The sequence below is a fragment of the Leopardus geoffroyi genome, chromosome A3 (assembly GCF_018350155.1).
Source record: "Leopardus geoffroyi isolate Oge1 chromosome A3, O.geoffroyi_Oge1_pat1.0, whole genome shotgun sequence".
In the NCBI taxonomy this organism is placed as follows: Eukaryota; Metazoa; Chordata; class Mammalia; order Carnivora; family Felidae; genus Leopardus; species Leopardus geoffroyi.
Genome location: NC_059336.1, coordinates 43370467 through 43387701, shown reverse-complemented (window position 1 = coordinate 43387701; position 17235 = coordinate 43370467). Strand labels below are relative to the sequence as shown.

Sequence of the window (17235 nt, the reverse complement as noted above, 5' to 3'; positions counted from 1 at the left end):
TGTATTTTATTTTTTTTATGATTTTTTTAATGTTTAATGTTTATTTTTTGAGAAAGAGAGAAAGAGACACACACACACACAGAGTGCGAGCAGGGGAAGGGCAGAGAGAGAGGGAGACACAGAATCCAAAGCAGGCTCCAGGCTCCGCGCTGTCAGCACAGAGCTCGATATGGGGCTCAAATTCATGAACCATGAGACCATGACCCGAGCCGAAGTCAGACGCTTAACTGACTGAGCCACCCAGGCACCCCTCAATAAATGCATTTTAAAAGGAAAGTTTACATTCACTACTAGAAGTGAAAGCCGACATCACTTGCCATAAACACAAGGAAAGCTGAAAATAGAGAGATAGATAAACAAAATGATGTTATTAAATTTTAGTCAGGTACCCTTTGCTTGCCCACTAGAGGATCCAAGTCTGGAGTCGGCTTGCATTAAAAGGAATCTGGCCAGTGTTACAGATGTGTGAAAAACCTATTAGCACCAAGCTAAGACCTTCTCCTGGACCTCGTCAGAGAGATCAAAAGTGAAAATAACTTTCTTACTTGGGACTTCCAAGTTAACGCTTACCATAGACCAGGGAGCCACCTCAAATGGTCCCAGAGTCTTGCACATGGTTGATAGGCAACAATGATGAATTCATTATTGGTAACAGGAAAATTCCTAAGATATTAATTTGTGTTTTCTTCTAGCAGTAACCTTTTCTCCATTCGTGCCAGTCAGGTAAACGTTCCTTCGTGCTTTCTTGTCTTTGGGGAGGTCTGTGTTGCAAAAGTGAAGTCTTTTGAAGGCACCTCTCTTGGAGTCTTTAAAGAAAGCCTAAAGTCATGAGTGAGGAACAGAGAAGTGTGGAGCATGGAGGGAGAAAAGGGGTGTCTTAGGCCAGAGAGGTGGATAGAGAGCCGAAAAGATCCTTCCCGTAGGGACGGCATCTAGAGGGGTGGGGTGCCTCCATAGCTCTGAGGTTAGAGCACGGTTTTATAGAGCATTTGTGGCAGATCCACTACATTGGGATGGGCCCTTGAGTCAAAATAAAGACAATACAATCATGGGACATTGTGTCCCACCCTGGTTTGTGGGTATGGATTCAGGTATTCCTGTATGTATCTTAAGAACATTAGATCGATAACTTTTATAAAGATAGCCAACTCACTCCCAAGCCATCTATCTATTTATCTTTATATTTTTGTGGTACCCCAAATGATAGAGATTTGTTGTTTCACAAGTATGCCCTTAATTCGCATAACCATGCCCTCTGTCTCACAGGAGTAAGCTGAAAAGTAACTGTGGTCTGGTGGCTTTTGGACAACCGGCTTGCAGTTCACCAGGAAAGGACACGTTGCCTTTTCCATGAGTCACGGGACAGCAGAGAAGTGAGCCAGTGTCATTTTAATAGGTGTTTAGTTGACACTCTTGGCAGTAAGTAAGAAAGCACAATTCCAATGGGCTTAAGCACAAGAGAGAGAGGGAGGGACGCCTGGGTGGCTCAGTTGGTTAAGTGACTGACTTCAGCTCAGGTCAGGATCGTACAGTTTGTGAAATCGAGCCCTGTGTGGGGCTCGGATTCTGTGTCTGCCTTTCTCTCTCTCTCTCTCTCTGCCCCTCCCCTGCTTGTGCTCTCTCTCTCTCTCTCTCAAAAATAAAGAAACTTTAAAAAGAGAACTGGGGCGGGGCGGGGGGGCGTCCAGCCAGGGATAGATCCAGGACTGTCATGAGCACTCAGTATTGCTCTCCCATTCTCCTTACTTTGCTTTCTCTGTTGGCTTCAACTTCAGGCTGCTGCTGGTGGCAAAAAGTGGCGGGCTGTCCCAGGCTCGTTCCTATTCTCTCTCAACCTCAGGGGAACGGAATCTCAGTTTAGATCTCATACGCTTGCCCTTGAGGCAATCACTGCGGCCAAGGCAAAGGCTCTAATTAGCCAGGTTAGATGCCCGCCTACCCCAGAGGGGGTGGAGTCCACCTGCTCAAAACTACACTGTTCAGTTACTGGAGGAAGGCAGCATAGATGCCGGGGGGGGGGGGGGGGGGGGCAGGTGAAAACGCCAGGTGTCCTCCGCAGGTAGACCCTAGATATGCCCAGGAGCAGAGAGAGCTCATTAGTGTGGAAGACACACTGAGGTCTTTTTTTTTTTTTTTTTGTGGAAAGTTCTCGGTGTGTTTACAAACTGAGTAACCCGCAGGTGAGGGGGTCCCCCACATGGCACATGGCGCTGACTGAATGCCCTCTTGGACTCACTGCTGTTTTCTGTTTAGCTCAGGATGCACATTCTTGGCACCCGGGTGCATCCCTAATGACAGGCTTAAGAACAGGGGTTCCTGACTTTTCTAAACCTTTGCTTTCTCTCTTGTGAGAGATGGGTATAAAACGAGTCTTTCTCTCTCACAAAGGATTGCTTAGTGAAACAGTATGTCTGGGGCACATTACCCAGTGTCCAGATCAGAGAAGGCATTTAACTAACATTGGCCATTGTTATTTGAACAATAGAAACATACTTCCTGCAAGCACATTCACAAATATGATCCCATTTGATTCTCATAGTAACCTTGTGAGGTTGGGTAAGAGACACATTATTATCCCATTTTAGGGATGAAGACACTGAGACTCAAAGAATTTAAATGATTTTACCATAAGCTTAGAGCTTGTCAGTGGCAGAGCCAGGTTTCGAAGCCAAGTTGTTGTTGACTTCTTGTCATCCTCCAAATCACAATGCTGACCAAGAAAACGTGGGGATGACTAAGGACCACCTTTCAGAACAACACAGACTGTTTATGCCAGTCGTTACAGTGTAGACCAGCCCTGTCCAACAGAAATAAAATGTGAACCACAGACAGTATGTTAAATTTTCTAGTAGCCACATAAAAAAGTAAAAACAAAACAAAAAACCCCAAATAAACAAAAAAACACACAGAAGCTGATATTATTACTATATTTTACTTAAGCCAATACATTCCAAAATATTATCGTTTCAACATGTAAATCAGTATACAAAACTATTAATGAAATATATTAGTCTTTTTGTAGTAAGTTTGCAAAACCTGGTGTGTGTTTTACACGTGTAGCACATCTCAGTTCACATCAGCCACCTTTTCAAGTGCTCAGTGGCCGCATGTGACCAACCAGTGGTTCTTGCTTTGGACAGGGCGGGACTAGAGGTAGATGAGGCACATATTTAGGGCTCCAGAAAAGCAGGGGGTATGAAAGACAGGGGACTAAGGAAAGAGAGATAAGGATTTTTCTTCAGTGAGTTTACCCAAAACCTTGCAAATTATTCTAGAAAGAAGACATTTAATATAAGCACAGGTAAAAAAATAATAAAATAAAATAAAATAAGCACACGTATTTTGTGGGTTAGCGTTGTTTTTATTCTGAATTACAGTAAAATGGGGATGATGAGGCACCATAATCTTGTCCTTGATAAAGACAACAACTGAAGATCTTAATGCTGTCTGCAGGACAACGCCAATTGCAGAAGAGATGAGCCAAGATGTGGCAACAGAACCCATTGTAGCTAGCTGAATCAGAAAAGCAATTCATTAAAGGATGTTAGGCGGTTCGCGGAACCTCCGGGGGGAACCACAGAGTCAGTCTCATAAGGAAGAAGCCGGAAATGGTGCTCAAACTGTAGTTCCTGGCTTCTCCAGTAGCTCTGTCGCTGCCATCTCTGGCCCAGGGCACTTTGGCCTACCATCCTCCCTGAGCACAGGACACGGCTACCAGGACCTGACCAGGGCCTCCTTTCTACGTTTTATTTATTTTTGGGACAGAGAGAGACAGAGCATGAACGGGGGAGGGGCAGAGAGAGAGGGAGACACAGAATCGGAAACAGGCTCCAGGCTCTGAGCCATCAGCCCAGAGCCCGACGCGGGGCTCGAACTCACGGACCGCGAGATCGTGACCTGGCTGAAGTCGGACGCTTAACCGACTGCGCCACCCAGGCGCCCTCAGGGCCTCCTTTCTAAATGGAGTCTGTGCGTGTATCCTAGTTGTAGAACCTGGGTCACCTTCTTGCACCATATATAGCAAGGGAGTCTGGGAAAACTATTTTCTGGCTCCCTTGTGAGGAAGAGAGACTCATAACATAAAACTACCCCAAAATTAAGATGAACAACGGGTTTCCTCATGCATGGTGCATGTCCACTCCACAGGTTAATTGGTTTTTTCTTTTATTTTTATTTATTTATTTTTAAAGTAGGCTCCACACCCAACGTGGGGCTTGAACTCACGACCCTGAGATTGAGAGTTGCATGCTCTACTGACTGAGCCAGACAGGCGCCCCTGGTTTTCTCTTTTAAAAATTATTGTGAAATATATCACACAGACAAAAGCGATTATAATACGGGTACATGGTTAAATAATAACAATTATTCTTATCCTCCAGGTTAAGAAATACAGCATTATTAGTACCTTGGAATCCCTGCCCCCGTTTGTCCCTCCCTACCCATTCCAGGTGATTACAACTATTCTGACTTTTGTATCATTTTCTTGCTTTGCCTAGTGTTTAAGTTGAGATATAATTGACATGTGACATTATTAGTTTCAGGTATATAATGTAATGACTTGATACATGTACATATTGCAAAATGACCACCACTATAAGTTCAGTTAACATTCATCCCCACACATAATTACAATTTTTTCCCTTATGATAATTTTTAAGATCTACTCTCTTCGCAAAATTTTTAAAAAGTTCATTTATTTTTGGGGCGCCTGGATGGCTCAATTGGATAAGCATCTGACTTCAGCTCAGGTCATGATATCACGGTTTGTTGGTTTGACCCCCACATCTGGCTCTGTGCTGACAGCTCAGAACCTGGATCCTGCTTCGGATTCTGTGTATCCCTCTCTCTCTCTGCCCCTCCCCACCCATGCTCACTCGCTCGCGCGTGCTCTCTCTCTCTCAAAAATAAATAAACACTAAAAAAAATTTTTTTTTAAAGTTTATTTTTGAGACAGAGAGAGACAGAGCGTGAGCAGGGGAGGGGCAGAGAGAGAGGGAGACACAGAATCCGAAGCAGGCTCCAGATTCTGAGCTGTCAGCACAGAGCCCGATGGGGCTCGAACTCACAAACCATGAGATCATGACCTGAGCCGAAGTCGACCACTTAACCGACTGAGTCACCCAGGTGCCCCTCTCTTCATAACTTTTGATTGTTTTGAAACTGAACTTTTTACATTGAGATCATGTAGATTTACATGCAATTGTGTACCTTTCATTCAGTTTCCCCCAGGCATAAATTTTATAGAACTAGGGCACAGTATCACTAGCAGGATATTGAAATTGAGACAATCCACAGGTCTTTCTCAGATCCAGTTTTACTTGTACTCGTGTGTGTGTGTGTGTGTGTGTGTGTGCGCACGTGTGTGTGTTTAGTTCCATACAACTTTATCACATGTGTAAGCTTGGGTATCATCTACCACAGATCCTGAACACTTCCATCACTACAAGCGTCCTTCGTGTTGCCCTTTTAGAAATCAACTCCTGATGACCACTAATCTTATCCCCATTTTCATGATTTTCTCATTTCAAGAATGTTATATGAATGGAATCAGATAATACATTACCTTGGGATTGCTTTTTTTAATTTAGCGTGGCTCTCTAGAGATTCTTCCAGATGGTTGGTTGGTGCTTAATGGTTTTAACATGTGGGTTTGTATTCCTAAGCAAGATATTGTTTACTTTGATTAATTTTTAATAATCATTTGAATCATATTACAATTCTTCTGTAACTTGCTTTTTTTCATTCAACAATATGTTTTTGAGATTTACCATTGTTAATATGTGTGGCTGTGGGCCATTCATTTCCACTAGATGCATTTTATCACAAAACATCAGTTATTGATGTACATTCTAGTTGTGTTCAGGTTTTTATATTTTTGAATATGATGAATGACGTTACTATGAATATTCTTGTCTGTGATTCTTGGTGCAAAAGTGCAAGACTTTTTCTACATTTAAAACCTTGGTGAGGGGGGCAGAGGGCGGGGGGGGGGGGCACCTGGCTGGCTCAGTGCATAGAACATGTGTCTCTTGATCTTGGGGTTGGGAATTTTGAGGCCCACGATGAGTGTAGAGATTACTTAAAAATTTTTTTTAACAATTAAAAATAAATTTAAAATGAAAAAATAAAAAATGGAATGGGATTTCTGGTTCATTGAATATGTGTATGTTTAATTTTACCAGATAAAGTCAAACTCTTTCCCAAAATGTTTGAATGAATCTATATACCTATTAGCAATGCATAAACAGTCTTATTGTTCTACATCTAAAGCAACACTTAGTAGTATTATCAAACCTTTTAATTTTGCCAGTCTGGTAAACATGAAGTAGTATTTCATTGTCATTTTAATTTGCATTTTCCTGTTTACTAATGAGACTGAGCATCTTTTTATATGTTGATGGGCCATTCACGTTTTCTCTTCTGGGAAATGCCTGTTCATGTCTTTTGTCGTTTTTTAAAACTTATGTTACTTCTGACATTTGAGTTCTTTACATAGCCTAGATTCTAATCATTTATAAGATAAATATGTTCCAAAAGTTCTCACAATGTGTGATTTAGTTTATCATTACCCTTACTGGGTCTTTTGATAAAGTCATTCTTAATTTTTCTGCAGTCGGGTTTATCAAATATGTTCTTGTATGGTTTATTTTTTGTCCCTTAAGAAATTCTGCTCCATTGTGTGTCAACTATACTTCAATAAGATAAATAAATAGCAAACACACAAATAAACATAAATAAATAAATAAAATTCTGCCCTATCTTATGGTCATAAAGATATTCTCCATTATCTATCTATGCATATGCATACACATACACTTTTAAAGGTTTAACCCACTGGAAATTGATGATATGTGTGTGCATTACTCAGTTTTCCTTATTTTTCCCCAAATGGATTACCAGTCATTCCCATTCCATATTTGAATAGCACATCTTTCCCCACTGAGCTGTGATGCCCTCTGTCATAAATCAAAGTCCACATGCATATGGGTCTGTTTCAGGGCTCTCTCCTCTGTACTAGTGGTCTCCGTGTACCAGCGCCACACGATTACTAATGATATCTGATAGAGTGAATCCACACACCTTGCCTTCACAATAATGTTTTAGTTATTCTTTCATACAAACTTTAGAATAAATTTGTCAGATCTCACAAAAGGATATTTTTTTTCAGGTACATTTAAGAACTGTATTCAGTCTACATATGAATTTAGGGATTTTTAACCTCTTTTTCATTCGGAGTCTCCTAGTCTATTACTATGAAAAATCTTTCCATTGATTAATGTCTTCCAATCAAAATTTTTCTAATATTACCCACAAAGATCTTCCACAATATTAAAAAAATTTTATTTCAAGGCACTTTGTGTTTCAGTTGTAGGTCATTTTTTTCATTAGATTTTTAATTTTTCTAAATGCTATTGACATTTAGAAATGCAACTGACACACAAAGATTTCCTATAAAACAACCTTCCTAAACTCTTATTAATTCCAATCATTTATCTGTAGTTTCTTCCGTTCTCCACATAGATAATCATACTGACTATAAATGGTGATTGTTTTGCTTTTTCCTTTATAATTCTATAAAGGAATTATAGATTTCCTATCTTATATTTCTTTTTTTCTGTCTTGTGCCCACAAAAAAGCTGGTCTAGTGTGAAATGGAGTGATCAGAGCAGGCAGCTTGGTCTTGTCCTGGGGTGCTGGCTCCACAGGTGAATGCAGTTTGTAAAAATGTATCAAGCTGTGTGCTTATGATTTGTGCATTTTTTTCTAACACTATGTTATTCTTCAACAAAAAGTTTAAAAAAAATTTTTTTTTTTTTAGGAATATTTCCCCAACATCCTAACCTCTCCTCATGCTCTCAGGATGCCACTGAACAGGTCCGTACCTGTCTATTTTCAACCTGACTACATATTACTGTAGAAAGGAAGTCTTAAGTGAGAACACTCATGCTTGTTTTCTTGCATTTGAAGAACTACCAGGGGGAGGGGGCACAGAACTAGTCTCAGCAGCTTTAGAGGGCAGAGTGCAGAGTGCAGAGGGGAGGTGAAAGTACAAGGAAACAGACTTTCCATTAAGCAGAAGGAAAGCTTTCCAACAGCATCGTCGTCTAACCAGAGAATAGCCTGCTTTTTGAAAAAGTGAGCTCCCAGCACTGCTAAGTATTCAAGCAGGGCTGGATACAAACCTACTAAGGACACTACGCACAGCCCCCCCCCCCTCCCCCAGCCAGTGGAGCGGTGGGGGCGGGGAGTGGGCCGGATCACTGCTTCTGTCTCTTTCAACGCCTAGCTTTGAGATTTTTAAAGAATTGAGTTTATTTCTTATCCTATGTTGGGGGGATGCTTGCTTTATCAGCTCCGTAGAAAGCTACTCAGAAAACTAACCTTAAAATAAAGAAGAGTCAACAAAAGCAAAACGGACTGCTCCAAAATGTTAGTAATATTGATAAACCCCTAAGTCCGATCAAGAAAAAGAGAAAGATAACACATCAGAACCCCCCCCAAACCAGCCAGCAAGTGCGCCTCCAACAGTCTTTGAATGCAAGTGTACTTTATTCTTGTTTTTTATCCCGAATCCCCCAAACCTTGCACTGCTTCTCGAGGTTTCTAGCCTTATTAGTCTGTCATTCTACAGCCTTTTCAGATAAAGGACAAAGTGGTTCAGGCACTCATTGATTTGAAATCCAATAAGAGAAAAAAAAAATCTGTTAATGGGGCTGGCTGACTTTTTCATGAAATCAGGAATTTTGAACGAAGGGAAGTTCTAAAGATTTTTATTGAGATGGGAGGTGATTCTGTGATTTCACAGTTTTACTTTATTTGACTTTCATTCCACCAAGCTCCTTCTTTCCGAAAATCTTCAGTTTGTTGGTAGGTAAAATACATCCTCAGAGTCTCCCAGAAGCTGCGCCATCAGCCTTAAAGACTAAAAAGAAGCCTCGTTTCCTTGTGCCGCTATAGAAATGTCTTCCTTCTCCACACCCGGCTTAACCGGATCAAAGTCTTTTTCATTCTTCGTTGATTGTTCTCAGAAAATCTGGAGTCCAGACAGGCTTGAGCCAAGACAGGGTGACCTCTTGAGGGCAGACCCCGAGGCATGGCGCTTCTCTTCCCTTCGCAGACCCAGGAGAGCTGCGCCCCCTCTCCGTGCGCGGAAAGAGTACTCCAGCCGAGCCGAGAAATCCGTTACCAGGCTGCTGTGTCCCCAAAGGCCATTCCAGGGCGGAAGAGGACGGGGAAAACCGCTGTGTCGATTCCTCGGCCCTGTGGGCCGGGCGCACAGCGGGTCGGGTTACAGACAGGTGAGTCTGGCGGATGGGAGAGCTGCGGGCGCCAGGGAGCTCCTGGCGAGACGCGCCCCGGCAGCCCCCGAGCCCGCACGAGTCTGCTCACCCACAGGAGGGGTGCGCCCACCGCAGCGGTGGAGGCAGTGCTGCGCGTCCCCGGGCGCACCCGAGCAGGGGCCGTGAGAGGGACAGCGCGCGCCCCAAACGCCGGCACTGCTGGTCTTAGAAACTTGGCATCTTTCTCTTACCAACTCCTCTTCCTTCTCTCCCAACTCCCCCTCCGCGAATAAAGCCCGAGAGGAAAAACCAAAACCAAAAATAAATACAAAGCTCTCCAGCCACCTCCCCAGTAGCAGCCCGTCTTCATTTACTGGGAAAGGTATTTCCCAGCCTCTGATTTCGGGGAGCGGGCAGTTAGGCGGAGACTGTAATGGGAGTGGGCAAGGATAAGAGATTTGTTTCGGAGCTGCGTTTGCATAACAGGCGCTCGGCTTTTGTTTCCATTGTGTGTTTATTTGGGTTGATGAGGCTCTTGGGGTGGTAGGTCTTGGGATGGAAGCTGCTTTAGCAGAGCAAGCCGACTTGTTTTCCTCAGATTGTGTGGCACAGATCAGTAATAACGACGTGTTCTAAAGCTGCCGAGCTTTAAGTCATATTATTACTGTGCTTATTTGGGGGGGGGGCTGTTGTAAATGATGGGGATCTTGAGTCCCCAAGTCGCCCTCTTTACCAGAACAGAGCCCTGGGTAATCTCCCTGCCGCCTCCCCCTTCCGCCCGCCGGGATTTCAACTAGCCGCGGAAACCATCCACAAAGTCCGGAGGAACTGAGCCATTTTCTTGCTTGCTTGTCGGAGACAAATCCACCCGGGGGCGGGGGATGGTGGTGGTGTGTGCAACTCGCAGGAAGCTCCAGCTCTTAGGATGGACGCCCCGGGAAGCGGACCTGGGGGTTAACCTCTAAGAGTTTGCCCTGAGGTGCTCGTGATGGGGAATGGGGCGAGAGGCTGATCAAAAAACGTTCTTCCCTTTTTAAAAAGGGGAGGGGGGGGGGAAGAATCAGACGTTAAATTCTTTTGCAAACATTCATGCCTAAGGAAGGGCTGGAACAGGCAGCCCCGGCCGCCGGAACCGGTCGGACAGGTAGCGAGCTTGTTGACACCGTTATGTTGCAGGGCGCATGCTCACTCCCAAGTTTCCTGGTGTCTCTTCTATTCCACCTTATGAAACTTTTTCCCCGGCGTGGTCTCACCCGCGATTTAAGGCATAGGTGTCGCCGAGCCCGGAGGCTGGGAGTCGCCGGGCGTGCGGGGGAGAGGCCTGGGCCGCGGCGCGGCGGGGGGCGGAGGGAGAGGGCAGGCTAGGCGGGAAGGTGGGCTCTGGCCGCCGGGAACCGGGGACCGAGTCACTGCCGCAGCCCCTATCGGGGAGCAACCGGCAGGAAGGGGGCCGCCGGCCGGGGAGGGGGCCACACCATGCCCAAAGTCTTCCTGGTGAAGAGGAGGAGCCCGGGGGTCTCTGTCCGCAGCTGGGATGAGCTCCCGGATGAGGAAAGGGCAGACACCTACATCCCAGGTGAGCGCCGCGCGGGGGCCGGGCCTGGGCGCGGGACTCCCGGGGTGGGGGCAGGGGTGTCCGGGTCCCCTCAGCTCACCGCGGGGGCCGGACTGCCCACCCCATGCCCCCTTTTTCGGGGCGGGGGGAGGTCCTTGAGGCGTGTGAAGACGGAGAGGGAGAGGCTGGGGAACCCGCGACGCCCTGCGCCCCCTTCCTCCTAATGGGCGCCTGTAATTGCCCGGCGGCGGGACCGTTGGCTGCAGCGCGGGACGAGGTGGCCCAGGAGGGGAGACTGAAGGCCAGTAGGGGCTCCTCTCGGTCCCATGCCCTCATAGAGTCGCCCCAGGATCCGTCAGCCCCTCGGGCTAGGTAGGTTGAAGTCAGACCCCTATCCCCTCATCCCAGGGAGAGGCAACTTGGCGCGTAGTGTCCCCAGCCGCCCAAGGCCCTCGGTTCCTTGTGGGCGCGGGAATGGGACCGAGGAGCCGCCCCCCCCTCCAACCCCGTGCTCGCTCGGGAGGCCGAGCCGGGGACTCTCTCTCCCACCCCCGCGTGTTGCCCACTTGGCCTGGTGCCCAGGTCCTGGGCGGGGCGGCGGCACCGCCCGCAGGTCAAACTGCCGCGGACTCCCGGGCCTGACGCCGCGTGTCTGTGTCGGGGCGCCGCCCCTCCCTCCGCAGTGGGCCTGGGCCGTCTGCTCCACGACCCCCCCGAGGACTGCCGCAGCGACGGCGGCAGTAGCAGCAGCAGCGGCGGCAGCAGCAGCGCGGGGGAGCCTGGAAGCGCCGAGAGCAGCTCGTCCCCGCGCGCCCCCGAGCGCGAAATCCCCGAGCCTGGCGACGCAGAGGGCCCGGGTGGACACCTGGCGGCGATGCAGCGCCCAGTCGCTAGGTCGAAAATCAAGGTATGGTGTCGACTCTGCCCCCGCCGCCACCTGCACCACGCCCTGGCGTCGGGCTCCGGGAACCCGCGCCCCTCCCTGCAGCTCCCGCCCGCGCACCCGGGCACCGGTGCACCCCGGCACCGAGCGCGCCCGCCGCGCCGTTCCTGCACCTGCCTCTGGGTCTCGGCCAGGGCGGCTCAGCGCGTCCTCCCGCCTGCTGGGTAGCCAGCGGCCCGCGCCGCTGAGCCTTGGAGCCGGCACAGCCTGCCGGGGTGGCCTCTGGAACTGCTTAAAAGACCCAGGCTCAGCTTCCTCCCTCCAGCAGCCCAGTGTGTGTGCGGGGCCTGAAGAATCACCAGGCCGTCGGGGTTCCCGGGTTCAGAAAGGAGGGACCCAGGCTCTCAGCAATTGCGTTCTCTGGGGCGCATTTCCTAGCGCTATGTGAATTCTGAGTTCCACACACTTGCTTGCGTTCTGCACAGCAGTTTGGCACACAGTGGCCCTCTCGCAATAACAGCTATTCCCAGTGACAATTATGGAGTGCCCGTTAGACTCGAGGCCTGTGCGGGGCACTTTAAATTTGTCATACCTCTCCAATCTTCTTTAATTAAACTGATGGATAAAGGAGTTCACCTGAAAATTGCCTCAGTGCCCCGCCCCCAGTGGGTTGGAGTGTTTGTTACCCTCCCTTACCATCCTTCAGCAACCCCCTCCCCCTAGTCTTCTAGAATTGTAGGCGACATCTTATCAGGACACCCATCTGGCTTTTCTGGGTAGAACTTCCATGATCGCCTGCTCAAATGTATCCGCTACCCCCAAGATTAAGGAATCCCATTCCACTGACTCAGTCAGCTGGAGCCAGGGAGTGGTGTTTTAGGAATCACATGACCCCATTTCCGAGCTTGGTGGGACTCTGCGGGCTCCAGGCCCTCTTAGTGGGCAATAATTCTGGAGCGCTCCAGGGCGGTCCTGCAGCCCAGCTGCCTGGGGGGGGGGGGGGGCGGGATGGGGGTATGGGGAGGAGGAACTCCAGTGTTCGCTGTGGTGGATTGGGTGACACTAGGTTACTTTTCCTGGGCGAGGCCATCCCTCCCTATGCATGTTCCTGGTTCCTGGGGTTTAGCTTGGGGGCCGGCTAGGGTGCATTTGGTTATGAATTGAGGCTAGAGGCTGGAGCTGGAATCCTCGGGAAAAGACCTCTTTAAAGGTTACTGCGGTGCCGCGTGCTGCTTGCTGGTAAGTGGTGCTGCTGAGGTTCAAAGTCAGCTGGCCTGAGGCTTTTCTGGGCCAGATGGGGTTAAGTGGGAGGGGACAGTTTGCCTGAGGCTGGTGGCTCTGCCCTCCAGGAAATTCTACTAAGTGTCCCACTTGCATATTTATCACCGGGCTGGAAGGACAATTGCAACGTTGTTTTGGGATTGACTGTGGTCCGTTTGCCCCTCTGTCCCCCAATTTCCCAGATTACCCTGGGAAGAAAGTGGCAGGGGAGAAAGGTCTAGTCCCTTAACCAGCATTTTAGGAGCTCTCTCTTGTCTCAGGTAAACAGTGCGATCGTAGCCCTGGATTAAAGGAATAAATAAACCACAATCTTATTTCTGTGATCTTGCCTACAAACCGCCCCAAGGGCTGTGGGGTGGTGAGTTTGCTCCTCAACCTTAGCATAGCTTCCGGAGAAGTTTTATTTGTTTACTGAGGATGCTTAGATTCCTTTTCCCTTTCAGCTTCCGTCCGAAAATAGGAGATATCTTGGTGTTAAGATGCTCCAAGCCTCCAGAATTATCATCTGTGGTATTGGCCGTTTTCAAATGACTGTCCAAATTGCCCGTGACTTAGCATATTGGGTAATTCTCTAGTTCTGTGAAAAATATGCTGGACTCTTAAGAATTAGGTTCTCCAAGCGCCTGGTGGCTCAGTTGGTTGAGCATCCTCTTGATTTTGGTTCAGGTCATGATCCTAGGGTCATGGGATCGAGCCCCTCCTCGGGCTCCACGCTGAGCATGGAATCTGCTTAAGATTCTCTCTCTCTCTCTCTCTCTCTCTCTCTCTCTGCCCCTCTCCCCTGCTGGTGGGCTCTCTCTCTCTAAAATAAATTTAAAAAAAAATTAGTTTCTTAACTAGAAGAAAAGAAATACCACTCAAGAATGAGGCCCATGCATGAAGCATAATGATTGAGTTTGAATAACTTCAAGACACTCACTAAGCAGCTGGCTCAGAGGAGTAGAGGAGGGGCAGGTTTGAGCCAGTGCCCTGCAGAGAGAGGCAACATCCCATCTAATTTTTTGGAGTGCCTGCTGTGTGCTAGGCAGCCAGGAGATAAAAATGTTCCCAGCCTGGTGTTCTAGAATCATTTGACCGAATCAGTTAAGCCCCCAGGCTCTGGTTTTGTCACTTCTTAGCTGTGTGACTTTAGGCAAGTTGCTAATCTTTCTGGGCCTCTGTTTCCTTGTCTGTGAAATGGGAATAATAATGAAACCTACCTCATAGAGTGGTGAAAATAAATGAGTAAAGAGGGGAATGTGGTAGGTGCCCTTTAACTCTAGCTGGGATTGTCTGGGTTGGTGGGGAGACACAAATACTAATTATTAACTCTGTTACAGCAAAGGGAATGCTAAAGCATGTGCAAAGATGTAATTCTGAGCAGGGAAGTTTTCTTGGTGTGGATCTGAGGGTGAGGAAGGGGGGGAGAGTCAGGCTTTAGGGGCGTATGGCTGAGCCCAAAACTTGAGTCAGTAAAGGACTCAAAGCTATGGTGCCCGAAGATAGAAAATGGACCTGCTGGGTCAGAGAGCCAGTGGGAGGTGAGAAACTGGGACAGGATGAGGTGGTGAAGGGGCCAAGCCAAGAGGTGGGGGTGCTCTTGGGCAGGCGGAGGAGGGCTCTGGAAGGGTTTTGAGAAGGAAGACCTCAGTTGGGTCCATCTTACCAGCTGTCTTAGAGATATATTATCTGTCCCGAGTCTTTTTTTTTTTTTTCTTTTGTATTAGAGAGAGAGGGTGCAAGTGAGCAAGGGAGAGAGGGAGAGAGAAAGAAGCAGGGCTCCCCGAAGCAGGGCTCGAACTCATGAGCCATGAGATCATGACCTGAGCTGAAGTCAGATGCTCAACTGACTGAACCACCCAGGGGCCCCTCTGTCCTGAGTCTTACTTCCCTCATCTGTAAAATGGAAAAGCAATGGAATCAGCCTCTCAGAAGTGACGGTTAGATGAAATAAGGGCTGCAGAATGTCTAGCACTTCTGTGCATGTATAAATTGCCAGTAGGAAGTTAGTTTAATAGTGATGGATGGCAGATTTCGTTAACGTCCAGTATTTTGTTGTCTCCAGTGGGGACTAGGGATTTGCCAATCTGGTTGTGCTTGTGAGTAGATCTGGAAAGGAGTCCTAGGTGCTGGTTAGGAAAATGGCTCTTCCCAGCCTGTCTGCCTTCTGACTGGGTGCCTCAGTGCGGTTTGCAAAATCGTCTCTTTACTGCTGAGGATTCAGTAATTTTCCAAACAGATTCGGGGGTGGGGAGGTGGGGGGTAGATCATGTGCATCTGAGAAGGCGGTCGTGACAGGTCTAGGTGGCTTTAAGTCTCTTTTGTCCTGGGCCCATTTGCAGGAATCTAGCTGTGGAGCAGAGACCCCCAGACACCCTGATCACCATTGCCCTTCCTTTGAAGGTTTATCAGAAACTAAGTAACTCTGAAGTGAAATCAGTCAATTGACTGATGTTTTTCCTTCCTGTCTCAGTGGGTGGTGGGACCCAGGTGCAAGTATAGAATAGCAAATGAATCTCCTCCTTTTCCCCTTCTGTTCCCTTCCTTTGGCCTCTTCCAAGGATACTTCAAAAGGAACTGAGTGTAGAATTCCTTCTAAAGTATTTTTGGTCTTTTACCTGGCTCTGTAGTCTGAGTCTTCAAGTAGTGCCAGATATGTGAAGGTGCAGTAGTCTTTTTCCTTTTTTTTTTCTCATCATTTTTCATTTGTGGAGACTTTCACAGGCATAGGGCCCGTTACCCCACCCCAACAACCGTTCTTCTATGGCTGGTCCTGCCCATCCAGCCCCCATCTAACGCCCGACATGTGATTTTGAAGCAAATCTCAGTTATCCTATTATTTCAACCATAAATAACTCAGAATGTGCCTGTGATAGATAAAGATCAAGGTACACGATCACACCCATGTTAACAATGGTGTTCACATTGCTAATTGTCTCATAAATTCATACTTTTTTTTTTTTTTTCCAGTTTGCTGAGTCCGGTCCACACAATGTCTATACATTGTAATTGACTGACATGTCTTCCAGGTCTCTTTTAATTTACACATTTCCCCCGCCCCCCATCTCTTGTCCATTTCCTTACAAGTTAATTATTGAAGAGATGAGTAATTTGCTTGGAGAGTTTCTAACAATCTGGATTTTGAGGAATGCATCACCACAAAGGCTAATGCTCCTCGGTCTCCTAGATTTTCTCTAAATAGGTAATTGGGTAGAGCGCCTGGGTGGCTCAGTTGGTTAAGCGTCTGACTTCAGCTCAGGTCATGATCCCGCTGTTAGTGGGCTTGAGCCCCACGTCCGGCTCTGTGCTGACAGTTCAGAGCCTGGAGCTGCTTCAGATTCTGTGTCTTCCTCACTCTGCCACTCTCCCACTCGTGCTCTGTCTCTCCGAAATGAATAAACGTTAAAAAATTATTTTATTTTATTTTTTTAATTAAAAATTCTTTTTAATGTTTCTTTATTTTTGAGAGAGAGAGAGAGAGAGCAGGGGAGGGGCAGAGAGGGAAACACAGAATCTGAAGGAGGCTCCAGGCTCTGAGCTGTCAGCACAGAGCCCGACACGGAGCTCGAACTCACGGACTGTGAGATCATGACCTGAGCCGAAAGTCGACCGCTTAACCAACTAAGCCACTCAGGCACCCCCAAAATTAAAAAAAAAAAAAATGGGTGGTTGGTTCTGCAGCCGCACTGCCCAGTGTAGTAGCGAAAGTCACGTGTGACAATTTAAATTTAAACTAAGTAAAATTAAATATTAAGTTCCTCAGTTGCACAAGCCACATTTCAGGTGTGAGCGGTGTGAGCGGAGGCTACTGTATCGGACAGTACAGATTAGAACATTTCTTTCATTGCAGAAAGTTCTATCAACACTGCTTTAGGTGTCTGATCAGGTATATTTGTTTTAGCCAAATAGTCTGTCACAGTGGGGGGCACCTATTAACATCCAGAAAGCACATAATATTTGGTTGTCTCTCTGTGATGTCAGCAGTTGTTGATACTCAGGGTCTAAATATTGTAGGTTATTAGGGGTTGTGATATTCTGTCCTTTGTTTATTAGTTGATATTCTTGTACAGAGATACACTTCGCCTCATCTGCTGTTTAGTTCCCAGTGAGACAGTTCATTCAGGAAGGGCCAGATAAGATTCCCTTTATTTACCAGTTTTCAAGATAACCAGTTGGGTCACCAGAATTCCATAGCTATGGCCAACTTGTTTATTTTTAGATATGTTGTGAATCACGGATTTCAGTAGTTTTAAAAA

The 17235-nt window shown here is 47.1% G+C and overlaps 1 protein-coding gene across 6 annotated transcripts in view; it reads left to right on the top strand.

Moving 5' to 3' along the window:
• The first annotated feature begins 8881 nt into the window (after positions 1-8881).
• Positions 8882-17235, top strand: part of OVOL2 (ovo like zinc finger 2) — a 31112-nt gene continuing 22758 nt past the window's right edge. Inside the window, exons 1-3 of one of the 6 annotated variants that reach the window (XM_045445398.1) lie at positions 10819-10857; positions 11103-11208; positions 11520-11743. In XM_045445398.1, coding sequence (XP_045301354.1) covers positions 11711-11743 — 33 coding nt within the window. In that variant the 5' untranslated portion in view covers positions 10819-10857; positions 11103-11208; positions 11520-11710. Of the gene's footprint in view, positions 9300-9328; positions 10858-10885; positions 11209-11519; positions 11744-12752; positions 12959-17235 lie in introns of those variants that run through there. The other 5 variants (XM_045445393.1, XM_045445396.1, XM_045445397.1 and 2 more) reach the window with 5 other exon arrangements.